Source organism: Eleutherodactylus coqui, chromosome 1 (genome assembly GCF_035609145.1).
Source record: "Eleutherodactylus coqui strain aEleCoq1 chromosome 1, aEleCoq1.hap1, whole genome shotgun sequence".
In the NCBI taxonomy this organism is placed as follows: Eukaryota; Metazoa; Chordata; class Amphibia; order Anura; family Eleutherodactylidae; genus Eleutherodactylus; species Eleutherodactylus coqui.
Genome location: NC_089837.1, coordinates 35233042 through 35255074, shown reverse-complemented (window position 1 = coordinate 35255074; position 22033 = coordinate 35233042). Strand labels below are relative to the sequence as shown.

Below are 22033 nucleotides of genomic sequence, written 5' to 3'. Positions count from 1 at the left end.
TAGTTGCTAGAACACTGCCCCTGTGAACTAGAATATATCTACAATGGTACTGTTCCTATTGTGCACGATTATAAGTACTATAATACTACCTCCTGTGTACAAGAATATAACTACTATAGTACTGCCTCCTATGTACAAGAATATAACTACTATAATACTGCACCCTATGTACAAGAATATAACTACTATAATACTGCCTCCTATGTACAAGAATATATCTACTATAATACTGTCCCCTATGTACAAGAATATAACTACTATAATACTGCCCCCTATGTACAAGAATATAACCACTATAATACTGCCCCCTATGTACAAGAATATAACTACTATAATACTGCCCCCTATGTACAAGAATATAACTACTATAATACTGCCCCCTATGTACAAGAATATAACTACTATAATACTGCCCCCTATGTACAAGAATATAACTACTATTATACTGCCCCCTATGTACAATAATATACCTACTATAATACTGCCCCCTATGTACAAGAATATAACTACTATTATACTGCCCCCTATCTACAAGAATATAACTACTATAATACTGCCCCCTATGTACAAGAATATAACTACTATAATACTGCCCCCTATGTACAAGAATATAACTACTATAATACTGCCCCCTATGTACAAGAATATAACTACTATAATACTGCCCCCTATGTACAAGAATATAACTACTATAATACTGCCCCCTATGTACAATAATATAACTACCATAATACTGCCCACTATGTACAAGAATATAACTGCTATAATACTGCCCCCTATGTACAAGAATAGAACTACTATAATACTGCCCCCTATGTACAAGAATATAACTACTATAATACTGCCCCCTATGAACAAGAATATAACTACTATAATACTGCCCCCTATGTACAAGAATATAACTACTATAATACTGCCCCCTATGTACAAGAATATAACTACTTTAATATTGCCCCCTGTGAACAAGAATATAACTACCATAATACTGCTCCCCTATGTACAAGAATATAACTACTATAATACTGCCTCTTGTGTACAAGAATATAACTACTATAATACTGCCTCCTATGTACAAGAATATAACTACTATAATACTGCCTCCTATGTACAAGAATATAACTACTATAATACTGCCTCCTATGTACAAGAATATAACTACTATAATACTGCCCCCTATGTACAAGAATATAACTACTATAATACTGCCCCCTATGTACAAGAATATAACTACTATAATACTGCCCCCTATGTACAAGAATATAACTACTATAATACTGCCCCCTATGTACAAGAATATAACTACTATAATACTGCCTCCTATGTAAAAGAATATAACTACTATAATACTGCCCCCTATGTACAAGAATATAACTACTATAATACTGCCTCCTATGTAAAAGAATATAACTACTATAATACTGCCTCCTATGTACAAGAATATAACTACTATAATACTGCCCCCTCTGTACAAGAATATAACTACTATAATACTGCCCCTATGTACAATAATATAACTACTATAATACTGCCCCCTATGTACAATAATATAACTGCTATAATACTGCCCCTATATACAAGAATATAACTGCTATAATACTGCTCCTATGTACAAGAATATAACTACTATAATACTGCCCCCTATGTACAAGAATATAACTACTATAATACTGCCCCCTATGTACAAGAATATAACTACTATAATACTGCCCCCTATGTACAAGAATATAACTACTATAATACTGCCCCCTATGTACAAGAATATAACTACTATAATACTGCCCCCTATGTACAAGAATATAACTACTATAATACTGCCCCCTATGTACAAGAATATAACTACTATAATACTGCTCTCTATGTACAAGAATATAACTACTATAATACTGCCTCCTATGTACAAGAATATAACTACTATAATACTGCCCCCTATGTACAAGAATATAACTACTATAATACTGCCCCCTATGTACAAGAATATAACTACTATAATACTGCCCCTATGTACAAGAATATAACTACTATAATACTGCCTCCTATGTACAAGAATATAACTACTATAATACTGCCTCCTCAGTACAAAAATATAACTACTATAATACTGCTCCATATGTACAAGAATATAACTACTATAATACTGCCCCTATGTAAAAGAATATAACTACTATAATACTGCCCCCTATGTACAAGAATATAACTACTATAATACTGCCCCCTATGTACAAGAATATAACTACTATAATACTGCCTCCTATGTACAATAATATAACTGCTATAATACTGCCCCTATGTACAAGAATATAACTACTATAATACTGCCTCCTATGTACAAGAATATAACTGCTATAATACTGCCCCCTATGTACAAGAATATAACTACTATAATACTGCCTCTTATGTACAAGAATATAACTACTATAATACTTCCCCCTATGTACAAGAATATAACTACTATAATACTGCCCCCTATGTACAAGAATCTAACTACTATAATACTGCTCCTATGTACAGGAATATAACTACTATAATACTGCCCCCTATGTACAAGAATATAACTGCTGATAATGGTTATTAGTCTCTGTCTGCACATACTATGTCTCTGTCAGTGTTAGCGTGTTACGTGTAGCTGTGACCTGTGTATGTGTGAGTTGGTGTTTGCTCCCTAGGTCTTCCTTTAGTAACCCCCCCCCCCCCCCCCCCCCCCCCCCCCCGTTATCTCTGTAGTTAATTGTCTTTCCCTTTATCAGTAAGGAGATGCTCTTGAATGAAGGACACTGGCTGATTATCCAATGATGGAGTCCTGTGATCTGTGTAAACTGCTGCCATAACCCAGCTGACTCATCGCTGACAGACAGGACTCAGAGGGGGAATTATGTATTTATCACTCATTTTCCTTGCGTTTGCAGCTCCCAGAAAGTAGTGTGAAGTGAGTGAACCGCTGTGATCCTTCATGCTGATGAATGCTTCTAATTCATTGCTGTAGCAATAAGGCCTGGTGGGAGGCCTCCGGAGCCGCTGTTAATGTGCCTCGTAGAGGTGGGGATGAAGAAGCTGCTCAGCAGTGGATTTACTTGGTCAGACCAACAGGCTATTTCATTTTAGTAAAGGTCTCGGTTTTCTTTTTCCTGGCTTGTAGCGCTACGTGTTCTTTAGAGACTTGTCGTCAAATGATAAACTTCTGTCTCCAGTCTAGGGAGCGCCCATATCTGCGCTGCCTGGATATGCCTCTCCCTGGAGGGAATGTGGTTCACATACTGGGCAGCTGATCATGCAGTGCAGCCGAGCGGCCCGCCCGCCTGCTGGTAAAGACCAGGGTTATGATTGTCTGGGCCGTATGCAGATTAGGGTTGATCAGTGCGGTGTGTGGGCCGCACGACTGATACTTTGCGTACCTCCTCAACCACACACCTCTGCTCACGTAAAGATGTTTCCTACACATCAGCGCTGCAGTTCGTATCTCGCGTCAGCGCTGGGACTGGCGCATGCGGACTTCCTCTTTTTGGGGTGTATGCTGTTGCACCCGGGCCCAGGAGCCTTAGGGGGCCCATAAGGCCTCTCCTCTCCATATAGGGAGCCCAGTACTATGAATAAAGCATTATAGTTGGGGGCTCTGTTACAGGTTTTGCATCGGGGCCCAGGAGCTTCAAGTTACGCCTCTGATTAAATGACCCTTTTATTAAAGCCCCGGCCCTTCATGATTGGCACTTCTCTGGATGGAAATTCTCCCCGTGACCCCGGAGTGAAGAATAAAGTTGCATGTCAAGCTTTCTGTGGATCAGTTTCAGTGTGAATCCACATTAGATGGGAAAATCCAGCTTTCTGAGGGATTCCAAGGAGGCCGGGTCATCGGTGCTAGACTAGCCGGGGCCGGGTCATCTGTGCGAGACTAGCCGAGGCCGGGTCATCGGTGCTGGACTAGCCAGGGCCGGGTCATCGGTGCTAGACTAGCCGGGCCCGGGTCATCGGTGCTAGACTAGCCGGGCCCGGGTCATCGGTGCTAGACTAGCCGGGCCCGGGTCATCGGTGCTAGACTAGCCGGGCCCGGGTCATCGGTGCTAGACTAGCCGGGCCCGGGTCATCGGTGCTAGACTAGCCGGGCCCGGGTCATCGGTGCTAGACTAGCCGGGCCCGGGTCATCGGTGCTAGACTAGCCGGGCCCGGGTCATCGGTGCTAGACTAGCCGGGCCCGGGTCATCGGTGCTAGACTAGCCGGGCCCGGGTCATCGGTGCTAGACTAGCCGGGCCCGGGTCATCGGTGCTAGACTAGCCGGGCCCGGGTCATCGGTGCTAGACTAGCCGGGCCCGGGATATCACTGCCAACTGAGGGGGCTATACTTGTTCAACATTGTGTTCAAGGGAATGTTGTGATCAAGGAAAAGCATTCAGCGAAAGGGGATTTTGTGGGCAAAAAGGGGTCAGAGGAGGATGTCAGGAAACATGTGCTGCATTCAAGAGCAGCTGAATACAACGCTAGAGCTCCAACTAGCGCGACCGATGCACAACCCGCCATTCCCTAGCACGGATGGGCTATAACAGCAACCGACAAGTTTCAGCTCCATTGTGTCGAAGTAGCAGGCGAGACTCCAGCGGGCAAAAGAGCGCAAAATATGTATCTCTGCGCAGCGGAAAGACGTCCCCTGGTCAGATGATCCAGAGGTCTGTTGCCCCGTGCTGATGGGAGGTCAGAATTTGGCGCAATCGGGGTGAATCCGGATGCTGTCTGTCAGTGGAGTAATGGGGTGGGGAAGGTTATGAAGGTCACTTGTGGATGGATGATACAGTGAATGGCTGCCGTTGTGAATACCAAGGGAGGTGCAGAGCGCTACGAGACGGCCATGAGGCGCTACGCTTTATTCTATTGTCTCTCCTCACGGCGAGGTTTTTTCCTCCGTTTGGCGTGCTTGTATATTATACTCATACGGGAACCATTGTCTGCAGATCCCGGCTCGGTTAGGCTGAAAGATGAATGGAGCAAGGTGTATAAATGGCTTATAAAGCCTTTGTGAATTCTATAGATTTCCGCTTGTCGCACTATAGAAGCTCCTTCCTGCCCACCCGACACCATTCATTACAACTCCGCAGCGCACAGACGTCTGACACCGGTTTTGTCTTCAATATCTATTGTTTGGGAATAAAATGAAACTCTCATTCTATATTCTCACTAAAGATGGGGCATTTCATGTCTTCTTGGTTGTGGATAGTGAAACTTTGTGACAAAAAGCGGCTTTTTTTGTAAAATTTGGAAGTTTTTTTTTTTTTTGTTTTTTTTTCTACTTCATAGATATGCAAAAGAGGCACAAAATATATTTTCCCTGCTTCTATTTTCTTCTTACTGTACAACCTCATACATTGTTGGCCCTCGTGGGCATGGACATCTCTCTTCCTGTACCAGACTGGCACTCTGTGCCCTTTTACGCGGGACGACCCGGTGGGTGCAGATCTCCAACCGTCGGTCCCAGCGATAATCGTTCCTGTGCTTTTACACATGAACAAGCACCGCTCGGTGTATGGAGGCAGAGCGGGTCCAGGAGGCGTCCGAAACAAAATGAGGAAACCATTCACGTACTTTCTTTTAGCGTACATATACAAATTTAAAAAAAAAAGTTTTGGGTGCTAAAGTTAGAAAAATAGGACCGTAAAATCCCATGAAAGTGTAAAAAAACAACCTGGTCCTTAAGGGGTTAAAATATCGTGTTATTTATCCCATACAGTGAAGACCGTAAAAAGAAAAAAAAAAACGGCGATGCCAGAAGTGCTGTTTTTGTTTTTTGTCACCTCGCCTTCTAAAAATGATGGAATAAAAATTGACCAAAGGGTCATGTGTTCTTCAAAGTGGTGCCAATAATGGCTGCAGCTTCTCCTCCTCCCTTCATATCACCTTAGTTGTACCGAACTTCAGAATAAGGATGTCCTTTTAACGCCATGAATTTGTCCCCAACCCCCCCCCCCAAAAGTGTGGTCCGCATTGGATACAAATGGTGCTTACAAGACTGCAGTGGCCCAGTCCTGTACTGCAGGTGCAGCTCCTATTAAAGTCAATCGGGGCCTGCAATACCAACCTGGGCCACTGCATTACGGACAGTGCAGCCTATTTCCTGCACTGTCTGTGCTAACAGCTGCTGCGATAATCAGCTAGTTGTCAGGGATCCCAAGTGCTGGACCCCCACTGATCACCTATTGATGATCCAGCCTGAAGATAGGCCATCAATAGAAAGACGCCTAAAGTCCCAGACAACCCCTGTAGGGGGTTAAAGTGGTTGTCCGGAGTTAGAATTTGCTGCTTCTATTCCAGACACTGAGCACCAAACTTGTCCATGGCTTGAGTCTGGTAGTATAGCATTGCTTCATTGAAGAGCATAAGGCTGTAACCCAGCGGGTGTGGACCCACTACGCCAATGACTGATTTGACTTTAAGCTACTCCTGAAAGAACCCTCAGTCTTCAGAGAAACTCTCGGACATTACCTCAGGGGTAGTCTCAGATCAGTGACAGCTGACCCAAATCGGTGAAGAGGCATTGGAGCTTGGTATCAAAGAATCGGGCTAGGAAGGAATTAAATAATGGGTGGAGGTCAGAACAGGCAAAGTTTGTGCAATACGATAGACAGGCAGGAGACGTTCAGGCAAAATGCATGCCGAGGTCAGGACAGGCAGAATATGGAAAAGCTGGACATTCAGCTAGATGCTCAAACAGGAAAGCAAGCGAGATATAGAAACACTGTCAATGGAACACTCAGAACCTTCCAGTGCCTTAAATAATCCAGGAAAGGCCAGAAGTGGCTGGGGATAGGGAAGCTGGGTGCACACGCTAGGCCTTTAAGGGGCAAGCTGAGCATATGTGCATACCCTATGGGCAGAGGCATCAGTCATTCAAATAATCCGCACAAGGCAGGAGAAATCGGCTATGGTTTTCCAATTGTGGAAAACCCCCTTCAAGTATTTTACATCCAACCACGTAAAAAAACGCAATTGAACCCGGCGTGATGAGGTTTAATGTGTCCCACATGAGCGAGCGTGGAGCTGAGCGCTCCCTCCTTATGCCTCCAACCACTCCCTACATCCAACTATGATCCATTGTGAGACACTCCATTGTTTGAACACATTATGCCGTACATGTATGTCATGGGGATTACAGAGCATATAGATGATACCGGATTCACCATGTACAATAGCTAATGGCCACAGCTCACCTCCTCCCCCTGCGCACAGCACTCTCCCATAGAAGTCAATGGGTCCCTTCCTGACTATTGATTTCTATAGTTCGTAAGCTGCAGTTCATTTGTCTAAACGGTTAACTGCTGTTCAGCCAAGATGGCCGCCCGCATGAGTCACGTACAGAACATAGAATTACAAAAACTACGGTCAAAAAAAATAAATAAAAATAGGTTAGAAAAATGGAAAATGTTTCACAAACTGGTTTTTCATATATTAGATAGGTGATACATTCCCATTAAGAGCCGAGGGGATCTGATAGCCCAGTATAAGCATCTAATGGCAGAAGAGCGTGGCCTGCGTGGGAGTCTGAGCGGCCTCCAAGGACATTCCACTTCTAATCTCCCGGAGAGTCTATATAATTGGTTTTATGAAGAGCGCCCAATTTGTCCGGCATTTCGAGCTGACAGACGAGTTATTGATGGAAAGAAAAAAACGCAGCTAACCCGGCGTGATAAGCTGTAATTTGTCACACATGAGCGAGCGTGGAGCCGAGCGGTCTCTCCTCATGCCGCTCAAAGATTACCGCGAGCCGCGCACAAGGGTTAGGAATACGGTGTATGTAAATTAGCGGCCAGCAGGTAAATAATCAAGCTGATATTCCACTACATCGGCGCTTGCGAGATATCAGGGGCTGCGCGCCAATCATGAAATAGAAGTGACTAAGTGAATGCGTAAGATATCTGCGCTCCTTAGATACGTCTATCCTGATGAAGTCCATGGGCTCTGAGGAAGGGGAAGGGCGCTCTGGAACGCGTTGGAGGGGTTTTGGTCCATTCTACTTTCCGTACCTGTGGTGACATCATCTGCTTACAGACATACTGTCACTTTTTGAAGATGGGTGCAGCCACCGATTGGGGTTGCATGCCACGAAGATTCCCGTGGACTTCATCGGAATATGGATCAGACATTAAAATACGGCCTTTATAGAAAAACGTCCATACTGCCAAATGGTCATCTGTGAAATGCGGCTAGCTTTAACAGAAACAACGGATGAAATTCGGATGTGTGCATTCACTTAGTGTAAATATTTTTGTGATCAAATGCCTTCGGGGGGGGGGGGGGGGGGGGGGAGTGTCAAAACTACAAAACTTTATTAAGAAAAAAAAATTTACAGTGAAAACATAATTTATTTTTTTTTATAGCAAAAATGGATCAAAGCCAATCAAAAACATTTACCGCACTTAAACGTATGCTGAAAATGCATGAATCTTCACTTGTACATTAAAAAAAAAAAAACGTTTCTTGCATACGTGAAAAGTATGTGGAAGTGCCAGTGTGGATGGGTAGTTAGTGTTGAGCAAACTTTTCAAAAGTTCGGTTTGGCCAGTTTGCCGTAATTCAGCTGAAAGTTTTGTTTGGTCCGAATTCGTTTGAACCAAACCGAACTGAAACTTTCACCAATCCCCCTAGCATTGGTGTATAAAACTGTCTAAGAGCCATACAAGTCCTCCTCCAGCATCATAAATGTGGCTCAGTGGTTAGCACTGTTGTCTTGCAGCACTGGGGTCCTAGGTTCAAACCTTGCCAACATCTGCATGGAGTTTGTGTGGGTCACTAATTACTGAGCCACATTTATGGAGGAGGAATAATAGTATTTGTTTGAATTCGCATTAAACCTCCAACAAAGCTTAAACTGAAACGAAGTTCTACTGTCTGCTCATCCCCAGTTATCACGATCCTTTAAAAATCCCAATCAACCATTTTCTTGAATAACCCGAATGAGCCGTTGCATCCAGTATTCCTTGACCTTTGAGGAAAGATTGCAGATTGATTTCCCTACCATTGTATATTCATTATTGGGATTTTTCTGTTATTTTGTACATTGTGATTTGTTTCTTATTTCACAGGACTGTTAATTGTTTGTTTCTTAAAATCATGCTGAGACTTCCTGCTGAGGGAGGGGGGAGAGAGCTGCTCTCGTCCTGGGCTGGTCAAATGATATTAATAGTCAGAAGGGACTTTGTATTTTCTTGCTATACTTTCTTTTTAACTTGCTCTGTTGGTTTGTTGTCTCCTCAGGTATTCTGAAAGAAGTAACACAAAGTGCGTTGGAATCACCATCGAGACCAGGCCGGATTATTGCCTGAAGCGGCACCTGAGTGACATGTTGTCTTACGGCTGCACAAGACTAGAAATAGGAGTGCAGAGCGTGTATGAGGATGTAGCGAGGGATACTAATCGGTAAGCTGCATGTTGACATGATCTCATGGTTTATTTTTTGATGACATGAATCTCCAGATAAAAAGTATATTACATACAACTTGTACACTATGTAAGACACAAGCGCGTGCCCAGAAGAAGTTGTCGTTTTGCAACAAAACCCCTCCTGCAGTTCCATCTCAGGCAGATCTGTAAATGATGAGTTGGGGTGATTAGATGGACGGTCTTGTCACTGGAGGCCCTAAAAGTTGCCCCCACCCCCACCCTTGGCCCATAAGAGGCTCTCGGAGGCTCCTTGTGTGTAGTGACCTCTTCTTCCGCTTGTGTAGAGCTTGTTGGCCGCTAGACGCCTCTACGACGCAGAGAAGAGATTTCACCCCATTACCAGAGGGGGCGTATTATTGGGATGTGAGAAGCTGGATGGGCGTATCGATGAATTGTCTCCCACCGGCCATTCTGACCAGACTGTTAGGGGGTGTTAGGACCAGTGGATGTGTGAGGACACACAAGGTGACCGGGCTCAGGACCCCCTACAGACCACCAGTAGAAAGGAGTGTCTGGCTGGACTGTTAGGGGGTGTTGGGACCAGTGCATATGTGAGGGCACACAAGGTGACTGGGCTCAGGATGCCCCCTACAGACCACCAGTAGAGAGGAACGTCTGACCAGACTGTTAGGAGGTGTTAGGGGCAAGGGATGTGTGAGGGCACACAAGGTGACCGGGCTCAGGACGCCCCCTACAGACCACCAGTAGAGAGGAGCGTTGCACAAGCAGCTCCAACTGGAGCATCTTGGTGAATGCATTGTTTTGCGATTTCCAACTTTATTAGTCAGCCAAAATTTAAAGGGCTATTCCAGGCATGGACTGTCGATGACCTATCCTCAGAATCAATAGTCAATGCCTGGAATACCCCTTTAAAGTGTCATTGGCATTTGGTACAGGTAAGGGTGATGGAAGTCTTTCCTTGTTGCTGCAGAAAATAGTGCAGAATCTGGGGGAGGACCAAGAAAAGCTGCAGTGTAAATCATGGGGAGAAATAACAAAGATCAAGTTGTCTTTCTTTTCCACCCATCACTGATGGCATGAGGACCTAGTGTGGGATGTTAGTGGTCATGCTCTACTGGCTACCTGCAGGTAGCGAGCAGGGGAATGCACCTTTAACAAAGGACTTGCTAATGACTCCCATCGTTCCGGCCATTAGTTTTTGGGGTCTCTAGCGTTGATCATGTTCCGTTCGTCCAGCAGAGGTTTAGATGTGAGCTGCCGCTGCTCCACCGCTTGAGGACATCTTGTGCTGATGGTAAGAGTTGGAATGAGCTGCGACAGAGTGGGCGGCGGAAGATGGGAGATAACCGAGGTGCCAGATCAGCGCAATCAATAAATCTTTTCACTGTAATCTTGGCTTTCCTTGAGCTCTATTCTATTACCGCCCGTCCTTGTCACAAGCGGCAGCGGAGCTGGCAGTCGTCTTGGATTCTGTCACAGCGCACACAGGGAAGGGGAGGAATGCAGACGGTTGTACGTGCGGATAGGAGGCGATGGTCCCTGCAGGCTACGGGGGTCGGAGATAACGAAAAGCTTCTGCATAGTGAATAGTCTGCAACTTTCTAATATACGTTTGCTGTCAGTGAATGGGGACATTCCTGCATTCGTGCAGAGGAGGAAAATCCATAGAGCAGTGTTGGTCTAGAGCAGTGCATCTCAGAATATGAGGCCAGGTTGTCTGGTGACGGGCACACTGGGCTCCGCCACTTCTAGCTGCAGCTTGTGTCTCCTCTCAGCCGTCAGTGTGATTTTCTGTGCCAGGTTTGCCTCTGGTACCAGTTAACAGTGTGTGTGGTATGGAGGGGTACAAGGACAGGGACTTTGTCATTGGCTTAGTAATGGGTTGGCAGAGGAGTATGTGATGCTACAGGTTACTAGGTGTCAGCGAGAGACAGGAGCGACCTGAAGGCTGTCAACCAAAAGGGTATGGGCGCAGGGGTGGTCCCGTGCTACATGTATCTCTCATGCCTGTCTTTCTCATATCTCTTGCTCTCTCTCGTATCTCTCACTCACTCTCCTTCATATTTGCTCATTCGCTCTCCTTTATCTATTGCGGTCTTATATCGTCTAGAGGAAAGAAAGTTTCTACAGCAACATAGATGGGGGTTCTTTACTGTAAGAGCAGTGAGACTATGGAACTCTCTGCCGGAAGACCTGGTGATGGTGACCTCGCCGATGGAGTACAAGAGGAGCCTGGTCACCTTTATAAAGGGTTACAATATTACATGTTATATCACTGATTACTTCAGAAGGGTCGGTGATTTGGGGATTATTCTGATTGCCAGATTGGAGTCTGAAAGGAATTCCCCCCCCCCCCCCCTCTAATAAAGGGAAATTAGCTTCCAGCGCATTGGGGTTTCTACCTTCCTCTGGATCAACATTGGGGGGTAATAAGCTGAAGCGGATGGATAGAGGGCTTTTTTCCACCTTGCACACTGTGTTACTATATATCTCTTGCTGTCTCTCGTATCTCTTGTATCGCTTGCTCTCGTACCACATGTTCTTGTATCGCCTGCTCTCTCACTTCTCCTGGCTCTCATGGTGGGCTCGCTCTCTCATCTTGGCATTGAAGACCCTGGTGTATATTGTATTGCACTTACTAACAACCTGTATCTTACGGAGTAATATTTCTCAATTCACCCCCCCCCCCATGTGTAAGTGACCAATCGTTGTGCGACGCTGCTCTCTGTTAGACAGGTTTGTTCTTGCCGGTAATGCGGGAGTCTTGTGGAGATGAAGCCCTCCATCTTCCTGGGAGACTTTGTGAAGAGAATAGAAGAATCCTAGAAGTGTAAGCGGAGTCCATAAGAGGCTCTCAGTCATTGGGAAAGGGAATTATCATGTCTGTTATCCACAATGGCCAAAGACCTGTGTTATATCTTCATTATCCTCCAGCCATGTGTAATAGGAGGGGTGCCGCTGTCGGCTGCCCGCCGATTGCTTGCGTGTCTCTCCTAAATGTCAAAACCCGCTCAGTGATGATAGAGACTAGAAGGGACGTGCGCTCGTTGGTGAAGCTCCTGCCGACCCAGAGAGGACACTTGTCTGATAAGGGAGAATGAAAAGTTCTTCAGGGGCGTGAACACCTAGTGCAGCCACACTTTTTTTTATTGTTCTAGCTCATATAAAACGAATTATAAAAGTTTGCAAGAACTCTTAATTAAGAAAAAAAAATCTGTTTTCTGCATAGCTCCTCGGCTTTATTACAGACCCCCATCTAGCAGAGCGTTGGACCTTCTTTGGTCTTCAAAACTGCAATATGTCATAGCATAGATCCCACTAGGTGATGAAATCGTCCTTTCGGAATATCGGCCCCTGCGGACAGGAAGCTTCTTGTAGTTGCTGCAGATTAGATGGAGATTCTGACCAGCTGACAGGAAGGGGTCAGCGATTCATGCTGCTTGTGCCAAATTCTGACCTCCCATCAGCACGGGGCAACAGAGATCTGGATCCATCTGACCAGGGGATGTTTTTCTGCTGCTCAGTGATACAATTTTTTGTGCTCTTTTGCCCGCTGGAGTTTCCTCTTTCCGTTTCTCTTAGACACAATGGCGCTGGAATTGGTCGTCTGTTATATCCCATCCGTGCTAAGGAACGGCGAGTTGTGTGCGTGGACACATTAGTTAGAGCAACAGCGTGGTATTTGGCTGCAGTTACCCTGACTGTGCAGCACTTATTCAACAAAATGATTCCTGACATCCTCCTCTGACCCCTTTTACTGGATGTTTTCCTCGATCGCACCATTCTCTGTATACTCTCCTAACCATTACATGGGAAAAAACCCCTGCGGCTGGCAGTGACGCCCCGGCTAGTCTAGCACTGATGACCCGGCCTCGTTGGAATCACTCAGATCACTGGATTTTTCTATCCAATGTGGATTCACACTGAAACTGATCCCAGAAAACTTGACATGTGATTTTATGTTTCATTTTGGGATGATAGCTCTATTTTCAATACAGGGAAACTCAAATTGTAAAAGGGTCGGGGGCTTTAATAAAGTGGCCGGTACTTGTAGACATTAGTTATAAAACACCTACTCAAGAGACAGAGAAGGGAGATCCTGCTCCCTATGTGTACAGTGTGTGGTGATGATATAGCAGCAGTCTACACCCACCAGCTCAGAGATGAAGAGATCCTGCTCTCCTATGTTTACAGTGTATGGAGACATCATAGCAGCAGTCTATACCCACCAGCTCAGAGATAGAGAAGAGATCCTGCTCCCTATGTGTACAGTGCATGAAGACATAGCAGCAGTCTACACCCACCAGCTCAGAGATGGAGAAGAGATCCTGTTCTCCTATGTTTACAGTGTATGGAGACATCATAGCAGCAGTCTACACCCACCAGCTCAGAGATGGAGAAGAGATCCTGCTCTCCTGTGTGTGCAATGTATGGAGACATCATAACAGCAGTCTACACCCACCAGCTCAGAGACGGAGAAGAGATCCTGCTCTCCTATGTGTACAGTGTATGGAGACATCATAGCAGCAGTCTACACCCACCAGCTCAGAGATAGAGAAGAGATCCTGCTCTCCTATGTTTACAGTGTATGGAGACATCATAGCAGCAGTCTACACCCACCAGCTCAGAGATGGAGAAGAGATCCTGCTCCCTATGTATACAGTGTATGGAGACATCATAGCAGCAGTCTATACCCACCAGCTCAGAGATAGAGAAGAGATCCTGCTCTCCTATGTTTACAGTGTATGGAGACATCATAGCAGCAGTCTACACCCACCAGCTCAGAGATAGAGAAGAGATCCTGCTCTCCTATGTTTACAGTGTATGGAGACATCATAGCTGCAGTCTACACCCACCAGCTCAGAGATGGAGAAGAGATCCTGCTCTCCTGTGTGTGCAATGTATGAAGACATCATAACAGCAGTCTACACTCACCAGCTCAGAGAGAGAAGAGATCCTGCTCTCCTATGTTTACAGTGTATGGAGACATCATAGCAGCAGTCTACACCCACCAGCTCAGAGATGCAGAAGAGATCCTGCTCTCCTATGTGTACAGTGTATGGAGACATCATAGCAGCAGTCTACACCCACCAGCTCAGAGATGGAGAAGGGATCCTGCTCCCTATGTGTACAGTGTATGGAGACATCATAGCAGCAGTCTATACCCACCAGTTCAGAGATAAAGAGATCCTGCTCTCCTGTGTGTACAGTGTATGGAGACATCATAGCAGTAGTCTACACCCACCAGCTCAGAGATAGAGAAGAGATCCTGCTCTCCTATGTTTACAGTGTATGGAGACATCATAGCAGCAGTCTAAACCCACCAGCTCAGAGAAGAGGAGAGATCCTGCTCCCTATGTGTACAGTGTATGGAGACATCATAACAGCAGTGTACACCCACCAGCTCAGAGATGGAGAAGAGATCCTGCTCCCTATGTGTACAGTGTATGGAGACATCATAGCAGCAGTGTACACCCACAAGCTTCGAGAAAAGAGATCCTGCTCTCCTATGTGTGCAGTGTATGGAGAAATTAAAGCAGCAGTCTACACCCACCAGCTCAGAGATGGAGAAGAGATCCTGCTCCCTGTGTGTACAGTGTATGGAGACCTCATAGCAGCAGTCTACACTCACCAGCTCAGAGATAGAGAAGAGATCTTGCTCTCCTATGTGTACAGTGTATGGAGACATCATAGAAGCAGTCTACACCCACCAGCTCAGAGATAGAGAATAGATCCTGCTCCCTATGTGTACAGTGTATGGAGACATCATAGAAGCAGTCTACAACCACCAGCTCAGAGATAGAGAAGACATCCTGCTCCCTATGTGTACAGTGTATGGAGACATCATAACAGCAGTCTACACCCACCGGCTCAGAGATGGAGAAGAGATCCTGCTCTCCTATGTGTACATTGTATGGAGACATCATAGCAGCAGTCTACACCCACCAGCTCAGAGATAGAGAAGAGATCCTGCTCTCCTATGTGTACAGTGTAAGGAGACCTCATAGCAGCAGTCTACACCCACCAGCTCAGAGATATAGAGAAGAGATCCTGTTCTCCTATGTGTACAGTGTATGGAGACATCATAGCAGCAGTCTACACCCACCAGCTCAGAGATAGAGAAGAGATCCTGCTCCCTATGTGTACAGTGTATGGAGACATCATAGCAGCAGTCTACACCCACCAGCTCAGAGATAGAGAAGAGATCCTGCTCCCCTATGTGTACAGGGTATAAAGATGATCCAGCTGAACTGAAATGTATGTCCTCTCCTAAGAATAAATCATCAATATATATAGATCCCAAAAAACGTGATTGCTTTGTCAGCTGTTTTTGATCCAATGATCTAAAAATAATATCATCTTTATTTGTATAGCGCCAACATATTCCGCAGCGCTTACATAGACAGGGGGGAATACAGAGAGACAAAAGTACAAACATTACAGAACCACGGTTACATAGTAATCAGTTGATGGAGACAATAGGGGTGAGGGTCCTGCTCCAACGAGCTTACATACTACAAGTAATGGGGGGTACAGAAGGTAAAGGGCTGGCGGTGTGCACGGTATGGCGAGGGGGAGAGTGATCTATAGTTTCCCTTCACAGTACTAGTAGAAGCGTGAGCGATGGCTGCAGGTAATTGACTTGCAGGAGGTGACATTATTCTAATATGTGATTGTTTTCTATTTGGCTGCTGTTATAGCAGAAGGGTCCGGGGCGGACTGTAATCCATTATCCTAACATTGCGGTGTCATTTGTTTCCTCAATATTTCTTTCTTTTGACATTTCTTTGCCAAACAAAAACCTAGTTGGCCTCATTAGAATAATAATCGCATTGTAATATGGTCCAAGTCTGTCTTTTCAATTCTGTGTATAGTCAGATGTTTCTGAGCCTGAAGTGTGGCACTAAAGAACTCGTGCCTTACCTGGAGTCTGTCCTGTTCAGAGGATAGAAAAATAATATTTTAGATATTTCTGAAAGTTTCCCAGTCCAGCGCTTCAGCCTTGTTTGTGGCTGGGAGGTAGCCTTCTGCAGCAGGAATCTTCTCCCGCTGCCTAGTATATGGAACAGAATCCTCCTTAGACAGTCTCCTTCATACACTGACGTGCCAAAAGTCCTGGGACAGTAGAAGGTAAATTGATGATGAAGTGGCATTACCTCTGGGGACACTTGGGAACGGTCACACCTGTCTAAGTTATGAATGCAGTTAAACACTGACCAGTGGCTCGTAGTAAGACCATGGGAATTATCGGAGGTGGGGCGAGCTGTGGGTGTCAGACAGATGAGAACTTTGATTTCCAAAGTTGTGCGGCAGTGGCCGCCCACGGGTGCTAAATGATTGCAACCAACGGTGTCTGGCTAGAAATGTCCATTCGAACGGATAAGCGACTCCAGTAGAAATCACATCCACATTCAGTGCAAGAGACCCCCACGTATACCCCGCAGGTCAGCGCAGCGTTCTTCAGCTTCCATGGGATGTGGGAGAATAGAAGTATTTTAGAAGTGTAAACTGAGTCCATAAGAGGCTTCCATGGGATGTGAGAGCAGAAGACCCATCAAATGCCTGTTATCACCACAACACTGGGCACACCGCCTCACCTGGGCTCATGTGGTTAAAGGAGATGTCCCGCGCCGAAACGGGTTTTTTTTTTTTTAAACCCCCCCCCCGTTCGGCGCGAGACAACCCCGATGCAGGGGTTAAAAAAACCACCCGCACAGCGCTTACCTGAATCCCGGCGCTCCGGTGACTTCTCTACTCACCGCTGAAGATGGCCTCTTCCTCCGTGGACCGCAGCTCTTCTGTGCGGTCCACTGCCGATTCCAGCCTCCTGATTGGCTGGAATCGGCACTTGACGGGGCGGAGCTACACGGAGCTACACGGAGCCCCATAGAGAACAGCAGAAGACCCGGACTGCGCAAGCGCGGCTAATTTGGCCATCGGAGGCCAAAAATTAGTCGGCACCATGGAGACGAGGACGCTAGCAACGGAGCAGGTAAGTAAAAAACTTTTTATAACTTCTGTATGGCTCATAATTAATGCACAATGTACATTACAAAGTGCATTATTATGGCCATACAGAAGTGTATAACCCCACTTGCTGCCTCGGGACATCTCCTTTAAGTAGACTCTAGAGGACTGCCAACATGTGGCGTGGCCTGATGAGTCACAGTACCAATTGTTTTGGGCTGATGGTAGGGTTCATGTGTAGCGCAGACTCCAGTTGTCTACAAGGCATTGTGCAGGCTGGTGATTCGCTCTATAGCGGTGTGGGGGTCTCATGGCATGGGTTGGGTCCATTGGTTCACCTAAACATGTCATTGACTGGTGCCTACTACGTTTCACTGCTTGGTGACCATTTGCCGCCCTTCATGTACCCCCACAATGATGTTACATTTCAGCAGATAATACTCCGTGCCATCGGGCCCAAGTTGACCAGAATGGTTTTGAGAAGCCTTCTGGAGAGTTCCCAAAAATGTGGTTGACCTGCACCTTCACCTGACATCAGCCCAATCCAGCAATTATGAGAATGGATGTCACATCGAGTAGCAGCACTTTGCCGGGCTGGAGGGGGTCCCACTCGATATTGGTCCTTGGCATTTAGCACCGCTGTTTATTAGGGCAGTTCAACGAGGACTCCTTAGATCCTGCTTAAAGGGGTTCTGCCACCTAAGGAACTTACCACCAGTCAACAGGATAGGTGATAAGTGACTACTGGGGGTCCCGCCTCTGTGAGTGATGGACCTGTGTTACCTATTCATAGGTGTCCTCTCTCAGATGATGATGGCTGAGACGTTCTCTCTACAGAATTGCAAGTATCAGAGTATTATTAGGCTTGCAGCGGTTTTAGACGGAACGATTATCATTCGAGAAATTGTTTAAGCGAGCGAAAGTGAATGATAACCGTTCGGTATAAACGCAGCCCGCTGGCGAACGACGGCCGTTTGGCAGAAGCGCAGCCCGCTGGCGAACGACGGCCGTTTGGCAGAAGCGCAGCCCGCTGGCGAACGACGGCCGTTTGGCAGAAGCGCAGCCCGCTGGCGAACGACGGCCGTTTGGCAGAAGCGCAGCCCGCTGGCGAACGACGGCCGTTTGGCAGAAGCGCAGCCCGCTGGCGAACGACGGCCGTTTGGCAGAAGCGCAGCCCGCTGGCGAACGACGGCCGTTTGGCAGAAGCGCAGCCCGCTGGCGAACGACGGCCGTTTGGCAGAAGCGCAGCCCGCTGGCGAACGACGGCCGTTTGGCAGAAGCGCAGCCCGCTGGCGAACGACGGCCGTTTGGCAGAAGCGCAGCCCGCTGGCGAACGACGGCCGTTTGGCAGAAGCGCAGCCCGCTGGCGAACGACGGCCGTTTGGCAGAAGCGCAGCCCGCTGGCGAACGACGGCCGTTTGGCAGAAGCGCAGCCCGCTGGCGAACGACGGCCGTTTGGCAGAAGCGCAGCCCGCTGGCGAACGACGGCCGTTCGGCAGAAGCGCAGCCCGCTGGCGAACGACGGCCGTTCGGCAGAAGCGCAGCCCGCTGGCGAACGACGGCCGTTCGGCAGAAGCGCAGCCCGCTGGCGGACGACGGCCGTTCTCCTTTCGTTCAGTCGTTCGCTGAAAATTGCATATTTGCACGATTCTCATACTGATTTTGCACTCTCCTATGTTCGTGAGAAAACAGCAGGAATTTCATTTTTAGCCCCTAAGGCCTCATGTCCACGGGCTTAAAATCCGCAGCGTTTCTCCCGTACTGGACACCCGCAGGTAGTTAAATACCTGCGGATGTCATTTTTCCCGTCAGGCACGGATCCGCGTGCGGGAAAAAAAATGGACATGCTCCATTTTTGTGCGGGTGTCCCGCGGGGACGGCTCCCGCAGGCTTCTATTGAGGCCTATGGAAGCCGTCCGGATCCGCGGGAGACCCGTACCAGAATAATCTCACCTGCTCCGGACGATGCGGTTCTACCCTTCTTCGCGGCCGGATCTTCTTTCTTCGGCCCGGCAGATGTGCCCGGCACATGCGCGTTGCTGGCGTGCTGAGCACGTCCGCTGGGCCAAAGAAAGAAGATCCGGCCGGCAAGGAAGGAAGATCCGCATCGTCCGGAGCAGGTGAGTTTATTCTGATTTTTTTGGCCTCATGTCCGCGGGGCAGGAGGGACCCGCTACGGATTCTACATAAAGAATCCGCGGCGGGCCTGATTTTCCCCATGGGCATGAGGCCTTAGTCTCTTAAAGGGGATATCGTCACTTTGACTCTGCGCTGCCTTTTAGTTTTTGGGACATTTGTGTCAGTTTTGGACCTTCTTCTCTTTCAGAGGTCACACGGTGAAGGCGGTGTGCGAGTCCTTTCACATGGCTAAGGATGCCGGTTTCAAAGTGGTTTCTCACATGATGCCAGATCTGCCCAACGTTGGGCTTGAGCGCGATATCGAGCAGTTCATAGTAAGTAACCAGATCCCACCATGAAATGCGTCAAAGATAGAATGCTGAGGTATAGCCTGGATACATTTGTAACAAACGCTGAGCTGCGAGGAGGATGCAGAAGTTTTAGACCTTCAATATGAAAGAAGTAATAAAGACACAAAAAATGTCATGCAGGCAACCTGTATAGGAACTGCTGTTGGTTCCCACCTGTAGAAAGTAGGGTTGTGGTTGGCTCTGTGACCAGAATCAAATGTCAAGTCTTGGACACTGATTTACACCGTAGGCACATGTAGTTGGCAGTGGAGACCATGCAAGACCGTAGTGAGTCTTGTAGGCCACTGTTCCCCAACTTCAGTCCTCAGGGACCGCCAACAGGTCAGGTCTTCAGGATTTCCTCAGTGTTGCACAGGTGATGTAATTATTGTCGGTGCCTCAGACATTGCCACAGGTGTTCTTACCATAGGATATCCTGAAAACATGACCTGTTGGTGGTCCCTGAGGACTGGAGTTGGGGACCCCTGTTGTAGGCCATGCAATGATCCCTGGGCATGCAAATGGGAAGAAGGAAAAAAAAAAACCTGTTTGACTGCGGAACAGAGTTCTCGAGTCAGAGACTGGCCGCACTGGCTTTTCCTCCGCAGCAACATTTTGACTGACTATACGCAAGCAGAGAGGGGAGCTGTCAGCCAACCTGCAGCAGGCATGGAGAGGACAGCACGGCTCGTCTCTTTGACTTGAGAGCTCCTTTCCCGAGTCAAACGGGCAAAGTTAAAAAAACACTTGCATGGGGGCATAGTGCTTATCTTTCCGGGGTCCACACTGACCGTGGTTTGGGTAGCATGAACCCGATGGCAAGTTCTGTTGCCATATGACTAGGGGTGTGAGCCAAACCAGTCTTCTGTAGACAGCTGTGGCGCTGTCCCTAGGAGATACAGTACGTTACCCAGATCCATGCCACCCTTCCAGCTAGAACTGTATTCTGCACTGACAAGAACCCCCAAAACCTTCCGATAGGTGCTCCCATGGAGGCATCTTTCCATCTTGCTTGTGCAGGACAGCTCTTTTATTACTTGTTTCCTTGAGTGAATTGCCCGGAAGTCTCCCTATCTGCTGGATATCCTCAAAGTAGAAATGAAATGCAGTCTGATAATTGTGATCGTTAGGACTTTTACTTTGCACAACCACTCCCACCATTGTTGTTACGATCGTGCGGGCAACCTAAGCCCGCGAGCCCACACGATCGTACCCTAAAAGGGATAGAATGGATGGGATGGACGCACACAGGTAGCACCAGGGTCACACGGGATTCACACAGGTTTCAGGCAACTGACCCTGTTCTACATGGGAGGATGCCATGGCCCTACCTAAGCGGGGAACATTGCCCCAATAAGGGCAGCCCAGCGGTCTTCGGATCTGGGCCCTAGCTGATCCTAGGAACCACGCCACAGAACAGGAGACATACACATGCTACATGACAGGGACTGAACCACAGGATACACAGCATACAGCAGCCACAATGCAACCACTAGAACAGATGATAAGCTGAATATAAATACCAGGTATTGGTTGACATTTTGTACAAAACATGGAAGCTAGCAGGCCACTTCACAGCTCCTGGTTATACCGCTAGTCCCTACACTAACCAGGAGTCCAGCAGAACCTGACAGAGTTCACACAGAAAGCTGAAACAGGGCAGGACACAGATAGCAGGTCACGCAGCAAATTGACACAAAACTGACAGAATTTAAACGTACAAACGGACATGAACCAGCAAGACAAATTACTCAGCAAAGCTTGCTGAGTAAGGACAGGGCAGAACAGAGCACTGGACACACAGCCAGCTGCATCAGGAACAGGACAGAGTACAGGGAACAGAGCCAGACAGACTCCACTCAGAGATCACATGCTCACAGATGAAACTCACAGCAAGTCTATGTGTCCTCATACCAGGGGGAATAGACAGTCAGCTACACAAGCTGACATAGGGAACAGTGTCAAGTTACACCAACTGACACCCAGAATAAGACATAAGACCTTTGGAGGCTGCACCTGTACAGGGGGAAGGAAAAGGGAGCTGCATGTACTGCAGACTAGGACTACAGGTGTCCAAACAATCTTGGGGAAGCAGAGAGACAATAGACCTACTTGCAAACACAGATCAGAGTGGGAACAAGCTGACCATGACTGATGACAAGTTAAAGGACACAGAAGTAACATGAGTGCTCACTAGGGTCCAGCCAGAGACTGACCAGGA

At 47.1% G+C, this 22033-nt stretch overlaps 1 protein-coding gene across 1 annotated transcript in view; it reads left to right on the top strand.

The window, feature by feature from the left end:
• The window catches only part of ELP3 (elongator acetyltransferase complex subunit 3), a 108241-nt gene that overhangs the window by 33367 nt on the left and 52841 nt on the right, over positions 1 to 22033 (top strand). Inside the window, exons 8-9 of the mRNA XM_066594867.1 lie at positions 9230 to 9391; positions 19671 to 19797. Of these exons, the coding sequence (XP_066450964.1) occupies positions 9230 to 9391; positions 19671 to 19797 (289 nt within the window). The remainder of the gene's footprint in view (positions 1 to 9229; positions 9392 to 19670; positions 19798 to 22033) is intronic.